Source organism: Mastigoproctus giganteus, chromosome 7, assembly GCF_048544385.1.
Source record: "Mastigoproctus giganteus isolate SK-2022 chromosome 7, ASM4854438v1, whole genome shotgun sequence".
Classification (NCBI taxonomy): domain Eukaryota; kingdom Metazoa; phylum Arthropoda; class Arachnida; order Uropygi; family Thelyphonidae; genus Mastigoproctus; species Mastigoproctus giganteus.
In genome coordinates, this window is record NC_143581.1 from 163,889,675 (window position 1) to 163,904,157 (window position 14,483).

General features: G+C 37.0%; 1 protein-coding gene across 4 annotated transcripts in view; it reads left to right on the forward strand.

Moving 5' to 3' along the window:
- The window catches only part of LOC150083310 (uncharacterized protein C2orf42 homolog), a 191,033-nt gene that overhangs the window by 46,939 nt on the left and 129,611 nt on the right, over positions 1-14,483 (forward strand). For all 4 annotated transcript variants that reach the window (XM_090377168.1, XM_090377169.1, XM_090377167.1 and 1 more), the window contains exons 3-4: positions 2,613-2,745; positions 13,854-14,027. In XM_090377168.1, the coding sequence (XP_090233294.1) occupies positions 2,613-2,745; positions 13,854-14,027 (307 nt within the window). The remainder of the gene's footprint in view (positions 1-2,612; positions 2,746-13,853; positions 14,028-14,483) is intronic.

Genomic DNA, 14,483 nt, shown 5'->3' on the forward strand with positions numbered 1-14,483 from the left:
AATCTGATTCATCCCTTTCCTTCTAGAGTTTACATAAGTAAAGAACTCTTTGCTGTTTTTCTTTGCATCCCTTGCCAAGGATTTCTCGTAATCTGCCTTCGCCTGCCTAACCTCCTTTGTAACTTGGTTGCATATCAACTTGTATCTATCATAGGCTTCTGTGTCATGTGTTAATTTGTAAGTATCCCATGCATTTTTCTTCTCTGCCATATGCCTCATTAGTTCATCTGACATCCATTTTGGCCTAAACCTTGAACAATATTTCTTAGTTGGTATGTAAAGCCTAGTAGCTTCCAAGATAAGTTCTTTGAATGCTTCCCATTTTGAATTTGCTGTTGGTAACATCATCAGTTGGTCCCACTGTATAGAATTTAAATACTGTCTCAGTCCATCGTAGTCGCCTTTACGGAAGCAATAACCCTTCCCTTTACCCCTAATGGTAGTTACCTCTTTGAGTAAATCCCACTTCAGCACACTGTGATCACTGCCACCTAGTGGTTCATTTATCTGCAGATTCTTAATGCATGAAGAATCACTGCTGATAATCAAATCAAGAGTATTACTCCCTCTAGTTGCCTCCCGAACATGCTGATGTAGAAAACAATCATCCAATAAATCCACAAAAGCCCTGCTAGTGTGTGAGTATCCAGCCCCCAAATTCCAGTCAATATCTGGGAAATTAAAATCTCCCATTATAAGACACTCTGATTTACTGGCCCACTCAATTTTCCTGTACAGTTCCTTATTATACTCATCAGAGTCATTAGGCCTATAGCACACTCCTACTCTCAATTTTGATCTCCCAATGTTTATGTCACACCAAACTGACTCCACACTGCACTGTCCAGCGATGTCGACTGGCTTCACTTCCTTGGTTTTTATGTGTTTCTTAACTAATAGCATAACACCTCCCCCCTTCCTATCCTGTCTATCCTTTCTGTAGACGTTGTACTCCCCAAATTGCAGTTCCGCATCCCTTATATCTGTGTGACACCACGTCTCTGATATCCCAACAATATCTGCCTTCGATGTTTTGAGCAATACCTCAAATTCATCAAATTTATTTACTAAACTCCTAGCATTGGTGTACACGCAAGTATACCTGCACCTGTTTCTATTCTTAGCTACCCTAACACAACCCATGTGTTTACTTGTACCGCAATGGCTCCCAGCAGTCTCTGAAATACCATGCATCTTGTTTTTCAGGCTTCTGCTCATTCTAATAGAAGCAGTGCAAGAATCTCTTTCACCTCTGCCAGTGGCTACTGTCAATCTATTGGTCTTTGTCTCCCCCCAAGCTAGCAGTTTTCCGACCCACCTAACACTGCCTCGATAGCATCAGCAAATATTCTTGCAATTCTTAAAAAACAGAAACCAATTTTAAAAAAAGCCAGGGTTTACTTCCCTTAATTGGGACAGCATGCCATTTAATCGGGGCAGGAGACCGCAGCACTGGAGATTACCCTACGATTGTCTCCGACAGTACCACATGGTTCGGTCGAAATTCTGGAGGTCACAACCATAAATCAATAAAAACAATTAGCAGTCACCTGTTTATTGGGCTTTTCTGTTAGTGAAATCTATCATAAACGGACAGTAAACTCGATCTTACTGAATTTGCAATAACACCGACAGCTGGAATTCTGTGGGTTATTATGGTGAAATGTGTTTACACTTCCATGAAATCTTCAATCATATAAAAAAATTAATTTTCAGAATCTTCTCTTCATTCCTATTTTTAAAGCTTTGTTACTCGTTACTCCATTCTCACTTGCGCATATTGTGTTACTTGCAATTTGTGTGTTCAGTGTTCTTTGTTATTGATTGCTTATCTTTTTACTGTTTTAAATTTTAACCCCACCCACAAATGTCAGTGAACAGAAATGTCAACTAGTTCGTATGTACAGTACATATTAATTATTCCGATTATCACGATTATATTCTTCCGATTTTCACGTATCATTTAATTTTTTAATTGGGAAGGTAATAAAGGGTAAATTTGTGCTTAATATATCTTTGCCTTTATAGTCTGTGGATAATATTCCTCCTATTTTCGCTAATTAGAATCGCTGTTTAATAGACTTAAAATCCAATTCACAAATGTGATCACAATGATCGGCACTTACTGCACATCGTATAGTGAACGGTACTTTACTGTGTTGAGTTCGTCGTAACGTGATTTCGTTGTACAGTGAACCAATTGTGTGAAAGGGGGGGGGTACATTGCATTTTTAACTATTTACGTGAAACTTCGGATAATTGGGACAGCTGCTTAATCAGGCCAAAATGAACTAGTCCCGATGTGTCCCAAATAACCGGAATGGACTGTATAAGTAAGTTTTTAAAATAAGGTAAACTAATTTTGTTTTCTATCCTCTACTAGTTTGTAATTATATGTTTAATTTAATAAATAGAATCAATCATATTGTGTGATGAAACTTACTTCGGTTCAAGGATATACTACTAATAAATAGGCTTCATCTCACAATATCACTATATTAATTAAATTAAACATAAAAATGTAAGTTAGATTTCTGTCTTTATTAAGGTCATTTATTTCATATAAAGAAATTCAGTTTTAGTAATTGCTTGCTATGTTTTATATTTTTCAGACTTCCAAATCAGGATCGCCCAAAGATGATACACAGAAAAGGTGTGTACATTTCTATGCATGTATATGTGCTTTTGCCAGCGATGACAAACTGACAGCAGAGTTTTCTTTTTACATCAATCTGGATGTTATATGTAAGCTGTTTTCTGATTTTTTTTTTTTTTTTTTTTTTTTTAAATCCTTTAAATCTGTATTGTTATTGAACTTTTAAATGATCAAATTTAAGAAAGAAAGAAAGAAAGAAAGCAGATTTCGTAAAGTAAAATACACTTTGAACATGTCCTAATGTCATCTGGCTGTTTCTGCAAAAGCAGTCCTACTCCATCTTTTGTTGATACTGATAATCTCATCATTGCATGCACTTTAATTTTTGCATTAAAATGTACTATGATTATAATTTTTGAATCAAAAAGTACTGAGTACTATAAATATGAAATTCTAAAAATAGGTTAAGAAAACTTAGAAATTTAATGCAGTCAGTTAAAGATGCAACAGAGGTGGTCAGACATGACCCTCTCTTTCCCCCCATTTGTTTATAGAATGAATGGGAAGAGAGGAAGTTATAATTTGTACTGTACTATACTCTGGCTAGTATTGTACTAAAAAGTGATATCATTTCGTACTTATTTTTAGAAAGCTTGATATATGCTGGATTGTTTTAATAATCCAAACATTTCCAAATGTTTGAATGGAGCAGTTCAGTATTTGGATGGTGCTCCTCCCCAACATTGGGAGGGGCACCATCTTGCACGAACACTACGGTCTCCAAGCATTGCCTTTCTTGCATACACCTTACGGGGCCATGAGGTATAGACTCTTCAAAGAAAAATGGTCCGATTATAAACTCTGCTATGAATTCACATCATACTGTAACTTATGGACTTTGTAGTGGTCTTTCGTGCACAGCAGATGGACGAGAAGTTCCCCATATTTGGGAATTTTGTGCATTTACAGCCTCATGAAGGGTGAAATGTGCCTCATCAGCCCACAACCACAAGATCATTCGAGCCCATGTATCATCAAGTTCCACATGAGCCAGAAATTGTAGAGCAAAGTCTATTTGTTGTTGCTGATTACAAGACTTTAGTTCTTGCACTATGTGAATCTTGTATGGGAACCAGAATAAAATTATTCAAAGCACTTTACGTACAGTAGACCAAGGAAGGTTCAAGTCTCTTGACACACCTCTGGCACTACTGACTGGTAGTGTTTTGCATTCTGACCATTGCAACTGCCACTTCATCCACCACCTCCATTCTGATATATGGTCATCCCCTGCCTGGATTTACACCTAACTCACCGGTCGCTTCAAATTTATTTATTAGTTTTTGAAGCCCCACTGATGTCAAAGGTCCTTTATGTAAACCTTTAAGTTTCTGTTATCCACATAGTTGCTGCATTAGCGTTACTATTATTCTGATAGAACAGTTTTACTAAAAGAGCACATTCATTTTTTGTAAGAGCCATAATGGTTATTGACGGTGGCATTGGCCTTTCTGCTTTTACCCAACAGGATGTCATTTGCATAGGCAGCGGCTCTCGAAATAAACGGCAACTTTTACATATGTGCAGTGCTGTTTTTTCCCTGGTGGCAAAAAATTGAACTAATTTTTTTTCTATTACAAATCGCTTCCCCACACCCTAAACGGCAGGGGCTCACATATGGTGAGTATGGGCTTGGCACACCCAGGGTCCTGAGCTGGATATCATCATTCTTCTCTTTCTTGGTGATTCCCTTCTACTTCTGTCTTGCACACGCCCTCTCTCTCTCTCTCTCTCTCTCTCTCTCTCTCTCTCTCTCTCTCTCTCTCTCTCTCTCTCTCTCTCTCTCTCTCTCTCTCTCTCTCTCTCTCTCTCTCTCTCTCGGGGTAATTCAGAAATTTTTTTTGGCTGGTGCAGCATAAGCCTCAGGCTTCCTTGCACCATATGGCTAATAATAATAATAATGACATACCCACCGATTTTTCACAGTACTAACTTGAACCTTTTGACAATAGGATCTCCTGAATAGGGAAACTTATTTTATAACCACCCGGTACTTTGCAATTTATATGTGAAGGAATTTTTCACATATATAAATGCAAAGAAAATAAGGACAAACCAGATTGGACCCTTATGTAATGGAAGTGGAATAGTATTAGATACCCTAGCTGATGTTGCAGATGAACTCTAGTTATTTTGCATCATTATTTACAAAAGAAAAACTCTTTATGTCAATGAGAAATTATGGGAGTGAAGTTGAAAATATGTAATTAATAATATTGAAATTTCACATAATTTTTTAATGAAAAAACTTTCAAGCCTACAAGCGAGTAAGCTCCTGGGGTTGATAGCATATACCCAATAATTTTGACGGAAGTGGCAGGTGAGTGCATTGAACCATTGAGGCTAATTATGAGAGCGTTACTGGCTCAGGAGAGATTCTGTTGGATTGGAAAAGTGCCAATGCATCTCCAATACATAAGGGCGTTACTAAGAGTGTGGTGGGAAATTATCAACCTGTTAGTCTAACTTCAGTAGTAGGGAAAATCATGGAGGCAATGAACAAGGATGGAATTTAGGATCATTTAGATAGAAATGGAATTCTGAAGGATATGCAGCATGGTTTTGAAAAGGGAAAATCATATTTAACAAATCTGGTTAGCTATTTTGACAGGGTCACTCACGAGCTGGATTTAGGAAATAATTTCGACATTTTATTTAGATTTCAGCAAGGCATTTGACTCAGTCCCACATGAGTAGAAACTTTATAAGCTGGAACACATTGCAATTACAGGAAAAATCCTTAGATGGATAACAGGAAGCACAAGGTTGTGAAAGCCCACGGTGTCGGTGATCAATGATTTATCGAACATTATCCTATAGAGATAGAGAGGTCATAATTCTACTGTATAAGGCAATTGTAAGACCATATTTGGAATACTGTATTCTAGTATGGGGACTTCATCTGAAAAAAGACATTGAGCTTCTTGAAGGGGTCCAAAGACGAGCAACTCAAATGGTGAGATCGGCAGAAGGATGACCATATGAGAAAAGACTCCAGTTATGTGGCCTACAGATCTTGCCAACCAGGCAGCTCAGAGATTACCTGATTGAGGTTTATAAGGCTCAGGGAGAGATTAGTAAAATGAATGAAGTTGAATCTTGAATTGAAGAATTCAAGAACTAGTGGTCATAAATTCAAATTACAGGGGTTGAGGTTTAGATTATATTGTAGGAAGTTTTTGTTTTAGCCAGTGAGGTGTTGATTGTTGGAGCAAGTTGCCCTCACAGATAGTTGAGGCTGACAGTTTGAATAAATTCAAAGGTCAGCTGGATAGTTACCTGTGTGAAGAGGAAACCATATAATTTGTATTTTTTTATCTTTTTTTTTTTTTTTTTATCCAGTGCAGCAAAAGCCTGTGGCTTGCACTATATGGCAAATACTATTGCTATTACAGTGCTGACTGCACTGGGAAAATTGTGTCTAGGTCTGGAGGACTTATCTAAAGAAATATTATACAGTGGACTCAATTTTCCGGGATAGATGGTAAAAAAAAAAAAAAAATTTCCGGATAATCGATTTCCCAGTTAATCCAAAAATACAATGTCTCCAACATACGTAAGAGATATGTTCCAGGACTTCTTATGTAAGTCGAGTTTTACGTAACTTTGAAATGACTAATAAAATATTGCTACTCTATCCCTGATATGCAAAATTACAAAAACTACGTAATATCCTCAGAAGAATGAAGAAAAATAGTTATATTTTTAATTAGTTCAATTAAAAACTTTATCTGGGGACAGCGGTGAAGTAGCCAGAGTGGCACATAAGAAAAGAAAAACATAAAAGGAAGAAAAAATGCATGTTATTATACTGTAAAACCTGTTATGTATTTTGTAACTCTGATTATTATAGTTGACTTCATTGGTGCCAATCGATTCACCGTTTCTCGTATTCTGTCTTTCTCCTTTGTCTTTACCATTGCCACTGACAAATCTGAATTCCGTGCGATACTTGTTTGGCTATTTTAGCATTAGCATTAGTAGAGGCATTTGATGCAAGAAAGCAAGCTTATGCAGCATCAGCCAAAAAAAAAAAAAAAAAAAAAACCCACTTCCACTTCACTTCTCTGTTCGTTCAAAATATCTGTCCAGCTGAGCCTTAAACTTATTTAGGCTATCAACCTCCACTACAAGGGATGGAAGTCTGTTCCACCAACCAACCACCCGCTGGCTAAAGGCAAATTTCCGCACGTCTATCCTACATCTGTCTTTCCTCAATTTGAATTTATGCCCTCTCAGGTGATTATTCTGAGCTAGAGGAAGAATCCCATTAGCATTGAGCATGCTCAAACCATTCAAGGCTTTATACACCTCTATCAGATCACCTCGTTGGTGCCCTAGTCTCCAGACACTGTAATTTGCAAAATTTAAGCCTTTCTTTGTAAGAGCACCCCTTTGTTCCATTCACTAATCTTGTTGCCCTTCTCTGTACTCGTTCCAGCAGCTCTACATCCTTCTTGAAATTAGGCCTCCAGACCTGTATACAGTACTCTAGGTGTGGCCTGACCATTGCCTTATACAAGGGAATAATCACCTCCTTATCCCTGCTGGAAAAATTCCTGTATATCATTGACAATACTCCATGAGCTACTCTTGCAGCCCGTCTGCACTGCTCAGAGAACTTCATATCTGCCTGCACAACCACCCCCAAGTCCCTTTCATTCTCTACCACTGTCAGTGTAGTACCACAGAGTTGATATGTTGCTCTGGGGTTGCTGTTTCCCATATGTAGTACTTTACATTTGTCAATGTTAAACTTCATTTGCCACCTCTCAGCCCATCTGCTCAACCTTTCCAGATCCTGTTGCAGCAGCATAGTGTCAGTAGTGTCCTTGACAACCCTGCCAATCTTTGTATCGTCTGCAAACTTGGACATTAAGCTTGATATACCATCATCAATATCATTTATAAATACAGAAAACAATAATGGACCCAACACTGAGCCCTGAGGGACTCCACTAATAACATTAGTCCACGATGAGCAGTGTCCATTGATTACCACTCTCTGTCTTCTCCCCCTCAACCACCCCTTTACCCATAGCAGCAATTTGCCTCCAATGTCACACTGCTCCAATTTGTGTAGCAGTCTTCCATGTGCAACAGTATCAAAAGCCTTTCTAAGATCCAAGTATATAATATCAAAGTTATTCCCTGCATCCAGTTCTTTTGTGACTGCATCATAATATCCAATCAAATTGGTCAGGCAAGACTTCCCCTTAACAAAACCATGCTGTGTCCGAGCTATAACTGAAGTCTTGTCTAAATGATCCTGCAGTGCTTCTTTAACCAGTGCCTCCATTAATTTTCCTGGAACAGAAGTTAAGCTCACAGGTCTATAATTACTTGTGTCAGCCTTTGATCCTCCTTTGTGAATTGGGGTCACATTTGCACATTTCCAGTCTATGGGTATCTCCCCTGAGTCCAAGGAAGCTCTCATAATTATGGCTAAGGGTTTGCTTACTTCCTTTGCTGCCTCCTTTAATATAACTATATTAAAGGATGAAAGGCACCCGGGGTGGATAGATCCCATCCACCCCGGGTGCCTTTCTTGTGTTTATCTTCAACATTTTCTCCTCCACTTTACTCACAGTTATTTCAAGATTCTGTAGCTTACTGCTAGAGTTGAATACACCTCTGGCATTCCCCTCGCTGAATAACTCCTCGTGTGTGAATGTCGATGCAAAATATTCATTTAGTTTGTTAGCTACCTGAGCAGGATCATCAACAGTTGACCCATCAATATCAAGTGGACCAATCTGATTCATCCCCTTCCGTCTAGAGTTTACATAAGTAAAGAACTCTTTGCTGTTTTTCTTTGCATCCCTTGCCAAGGATTTCTCGTAATCTGCCTTCGCCTGCCTAACCTCCTTTGTAACTTGGTTGCATATCAACTTGTATCTATCATAGGCTTCTGTGTCATGTGTTAATTTGTAAGTATCCCATGCATTTTTCTTCTCTGCCATATGCCTCATTAGTTCATCTGACATCCATTTTGGCCTAAACCTTGAACAATATTTCTTAGTTGGTATGTAAAGCCTAGTAGCTTCCAAGATAAGTTCTTTGAATGCTTCCCATTTTGAATTTGCTGTTGGTAACATCATCAGTTGGTCCCACTGTATAGAATTTAAATACTGTCTCAGTCCATTGTAGTCGCCTTTACGGAAGCAATAACCCTTCCCTTTACCCCTAATGGTAGTTACCTCTTTGAGTAAATCCCACTTCAGCACACTGCGATCACTGCCACCTAGTGGTTCATTTATCTGCAGATTCTTAATGCATGAAGAATCACTGCTGATAATCAAATCAAGAGTATTACTCCCTCTAGTTGCCTCCCGAACATACTGATGTAGAAAACAATCATCCAATAAATCCACAAAAGCCCTGCTAGTGTGCGAGTGACCAGCCCCCAAATTCCAGTCAATATCTGGGAAATTAAAATCTCCCATTATAAGACTCTCTGATTTACTGGCCCACTCTTTCCCTGTACAGTTTCTTATTATACTCATCAGAGTCATTAGGCCTATAGCACACTCCTACTCTCAATTTTGATCTCCCGATGCTTATGTCACACCAAACTGACTCAACACTGCACTGTCCAGCGATTTCGACTGGCTTCACTTCCTTGGTTTTTATGTGTTTCTTAACTAATAGCATAACCCCTTCCCCTTCCTATCCTGTCTATCCTTTCTGTAGACGTTGTACTCCCCAAATTCCAGTTCTGCATCCCTTATATCTGTGTGACACCACGTCTCTGATATCCCAACAATATCTGCCTTTGATGTTTTGAGCAATACCTCAAATTCATCAAAATCATTATTTTCATACATCGTTATTATTTTAATTTTCTGATCCAACTCGATTGCTTTCCTTTTCTTGATAGATTTACTAGTACCACTGTCACTTATTCTCCTAGTCAAAATCATGATAACAGTCAAAATAAAATTTTCTGAAAAGAACTTCACAGGTTTACGATGCTTCCCTTTATTTTTTATGATGTCAATTTTAAATCTAATAGCTTCCCTTTATTTTTTACAATGTTGCATATGGTTTGGTCACCAAAATTATAATGGAAACACACTATCACCCCACACGAGCTCACATTTTACTAAAGCTCATTTCTGGAGGTTACTACCATAAAACACTAAAAACAATTTGCACTTTATGGGTTATTGGGCTTTTCTGTTAATGCAATCTATTATAAATGGGTAGTAAACTCGATCCTGTTGCATTTGCGATAATACCAATAGTTGGAATTCTGTGGGTTTTTACGTTATTATGGTGGAATGAGTTCCCCTTCACTGAAATCTTCAGTCATATAAAAAAAAATGTAAATAATGTAATGTAAGGCCGAAGCTACTTATGTCGGGGACATACTGTATTGAAATATTTTCAGCAACCTACGCAAAAAGTATGCTGACGTATAAAAAAACAAGAAAACTTACCATGCACTACTGCGTCACCAATACGATGCTTCCCTTTATTTTTTATGATGTCAATTTTAAATCTAATAGCTTCCTTTATTTTTTACAATGTTGCATATGGTTTAGTCACCAAAATTATAATGGTTCCTTAGAGATCTAACAGATGTACCATTTTCAAACTTTTGAATAATTTCAAGCTTTTGTTTAATTGAAAGCACAACTCTTGCGTTTGCCAATCATTTTTGTGATTTCTAAGCAAAAAAAAAAAAAAAAATTGTTACTATAAAAAAAAAAAATCGGACATCCCTGACATAAATCATGAAACAAAATTTGTCCTTTTGCAGAACACAACAATCGACGCGACGCACTAAACTAAACATTTGGTCTCTTACTTTTTTTGAGCAGCAGGTGTGAAGACAGCAGGGGTTGCAAGATAATAGGCACACTAATCTCTCAATGGAGACTTACAATGCTGCTTCTTGTCTCTTATTTATGACTTGCAAAACATCTGTTGGTTTTTTTTTTTTTTTTTTAATTTGGAGTCTTTCAGTGTCCCGGTTAATCCAATCCTCGTAAATCAAGAGTCTGCTGTATCACTTCTAGAGAAGTTTTGCACCTTCTCTAGAAGGGTGACTAGCTTGAATAGTGCTTAGAATTATCCCTATAAAGAATGGTTTAGAAGATGTGTTCTTCAGAGTTTAGCAGCTAGACACCTTGCAGTGGTAGATGCAGAAAAAGTTTGCTCCCTTGCATCATAATGCTATTTTAATACTAATATTATTACACAGTTTTTCTTATATTTCTAGAATTTGAGCATGATCATTCATAAGATATTCTCATCTTATCATATAATGAATGCAGCAAAGTAATGCCTATATGCAGTGTAAAATTTATCATTGCAACTTTCATTATACAATGAGATCATAGATAGTATGAATCAGAGCTGTAATACTCTGTTAAATTGGTTTTTAATTATTTATTTTTTACTCTAATGTAAGTTTTCAATTTTTTTCATTTTAATTTCTGGAGAGTAACATACGGAAGTGTTCTACATACTATATTGAGGTAAACTCCTCTTATTATTTTACAATGAGATCATATAAAAAGTTGTCTTTATGGCTAGAATCTTAAGTTCTGTCAATAGCTTCATGTTTGCTGCAGATGCAACAGCTTCCTTAATGTTGTTTCATTTTTGGAAAAAGAATAAAATTGCATGTTGAGAGGTAGGAGTGAACATGGTAACATAACAGTTTTGAGTTTAGCAAGATCTTTTTGCACAATAAATAAGTGGTGTTCAGGTGCATAATTGTGTAGCAACTGCCACTCCCAATATTTTGCTGCCCACTGCATTATTCTTAAAGCATTTGCAGAATTGCCTCTTTCAGCAGACATAACACCTCTAAAAAAAAATTCCAGTGTCGCTTTCCTTTTTGATCTACCTTGCCAGAATTACCCAATTCGCTGCAGCCGTGATTGCAGCAAATGAGGTGATTTCCAAATAGGTGATTCACACTTTGTTTGTGGGTCATAGAGAACACTAAGTCTGGTGTCTAGTGACTATGGACTCTGGAAACAACAAATCTTTATCAGCTGCTGATATGAGATTTATTACATCACAAATTATCATCTGCTCATTGCGTAGATCATTCACAAGCATCGGAGGCACCACATGCTGGGCAGCTGAATTCGAGCTCAAATCATCACTTAAAATTTTATGACAGAATCTGCCTGAAATGTTTAAAACTTCTGAAAGTTTATTGTCAGTATCACATAGTGGTTCTGATAAATGATTTGTCCAGCTGTTTCAATTTTTTTTGGCATTCAAGTATTAAAGGTCTTCTGTTGTTGTTGGAGGTTTTACAGCGCAGCGGCAGCTAAAGGCCATTATGCACCCAAAGGTCTTCTAGCATGGTTATCATCTGCTAAATTTTCTCTACCCTCTTTGAATCAGTGACACCGTTCAAACAAGACAACACGAGACAGAGAATCCTCTCTAAATCTGGCTCATCATCTTCACATTTTCCGAAGAAGATTCCTTAAGTGTTTTCAGTATTTGCTGATTGCATAATATATTCACATCCAGAAATTGTGATAAAATACACAAATGCACACAGAAAAAATAAGCGTACTGAATGATTAACAAACTTCAGTATGTGTGTGGATACAGGTTGAAACTAGTAATTTGACAACAGCAAATTGCACTGCATTTATTGACATCAGTCTGGGAATTTCTTGACTGTACTATACTAAACTGCAATACTAGAATACTGTTCGTGGATGTGGAGTAGATATTTGAAGGTTAAAAAATATAAATATTTCAAACCTAACAAAGTATTTAGATGCTTTTTTTTTTTATATTAATACAGATTTGTTTTTGACTTATTTCTTTGCTCGCAGGCAAATAGTTTTATTAAAATGCTTAAAAAACACAACATACAGTCAGTCCTCGTATAACACTTGTTTACACTACATGAATTCGATCATACACGATTTATAAATAGGGGAACGATATCTTATATAACATGAACCGAATTCGCTTATGCACGATTCGCCTTTGTGTTTACAAGAAATGGCAGTCGAACGCAGAATCACCCCAACAGAACGCAACACGATAGGAATGAAGAGAAGATTCTGAAAATGTATTTATGTTTTTTATTTCAGTGAAGGGGAAACACATTTCACCGTAATAACGTAAAAACCCACACAAATCTAGCTATCGGTATAATCGCAAATGCAATTAGATCGAGTTTACTACCAGTTTATAGCAGATTCCGCTAGCAGGAACGCAGCTGGAAATAGTTTTTGTTTTATGGTAGTAACCCCCAGAAATGTGCTTTAGTAAAATGTGAGGTGTTCATAGTGTGTCTCTGCCTTTACGGTGTTGTTTATTCAGTTGCTACACGCTCTCAGCTTTGTTTATGTGTATCAAGCGTGCCTCCTCGTTTTGTAATTGTGCTTTATTCCCTAAAAATTAGTAAAATAGTTAAAAGGTGTGAAAAGAAAGCGTCCTGGTGAAGACACTGCAGATTCAGAGAGAAAAAGAAAAGCAATATCGATAAACAGAGGCAGACTGGGTCAAAAATTCTTCCCCGGGAAAATTTATAGTGGCCTCATACTAGCATTTATGGCCAAAATCACACCGGCCTCCGGCCCACTGGGGTTTCCCCGGTAAAGCTTATGGCCAGTCCGCCTCTGTTGATAGAGAAAAAATATGAAATTGTGAAACGCTTTGAGCGAAATGAAAGACCATGTGATATTGCACGTGCTACAGACCTAAATGAGGCAACGCCGAGAATTACAAAAATGCAGAGAAAATAAAAACAACTTTCATAGCAGGAACAACTCAAAGTGTAATTAAAATCCATTAGATTAAGACACAAAGAAGTGGAAGAGATGGAACGGCTGTCATCTGTTTGGATAGAAAATCAAACAAAAAAATGTTTGCTTACGATAGAAGCAAAAGCATTAGCAATATTTTATTACGTAATAGTTGTAATAAAATACGTATTTTATTCGACTATTTATTGTGTTTGGTAATGATTTGGTTACAAATGTGTGTTCAATCTTGGGTGGTCAGCACCTAACCCCATTTTTCCCATAGGGTCTGTTGTTTATATTGCACGATTTTGCATTGCACGAGGGTTTCTAGGAACACAACTATCGTGCTATACGAGGACTGACTGTATTACAAAATAACATTTATGACAGTTCTGTTGATATGAGATTTTTGTTGCAAAAGATTTTGCATATTTATTTATTTTTTTTAACTTCTTAAGCTTCAGAACACCACCTTGTTGCAATATTGACAAATACTGATCAAGAGGAAGAGCCATGTGAGGTGAAGATTGAAATTCTGCCTGATCCTGGAACAATACTTGCTGCTGCAGCTGTGGAGCCCTTTAAAGAAGATATCCAACCTGTGAAAAAGAAGAAAAAGGATGAGTCTTTAGGTATGTGTTGCTATGTTAATCATTATTTCATGAATTGGTGGCTTTTCAGAGGAACCACTAGAACAGAAATTGACTTCGCTTAAACAGAAAAATGAGGGAGAACTATTTTCTGTGTGAAAAAAAAGAAGTTTAGTTTATATTTTTGAAGTTCAAACATACAGTATTGCAGCACATGAAGTACAATAACTTAATAAACCAATTGTTGTAGACTACAGCTCTGGCAGTTGAATAATCCAGAAATGTAGCCTGCAACAATTGGTGTATCAAATTACAGTAAAACTACGTTACTGCTTGGAAACTGTATAAAAATGAACTACACTTTTTTCACATGACAACTAGTACCCTCCTTTTATTTTTATATTTACATTATTAACATTCCACATAATGTCCTTTACTTGATATATTTTATTTAAATCTTTGCTGATAGTGATTATAATAGGTACAGTTCTAATGTAA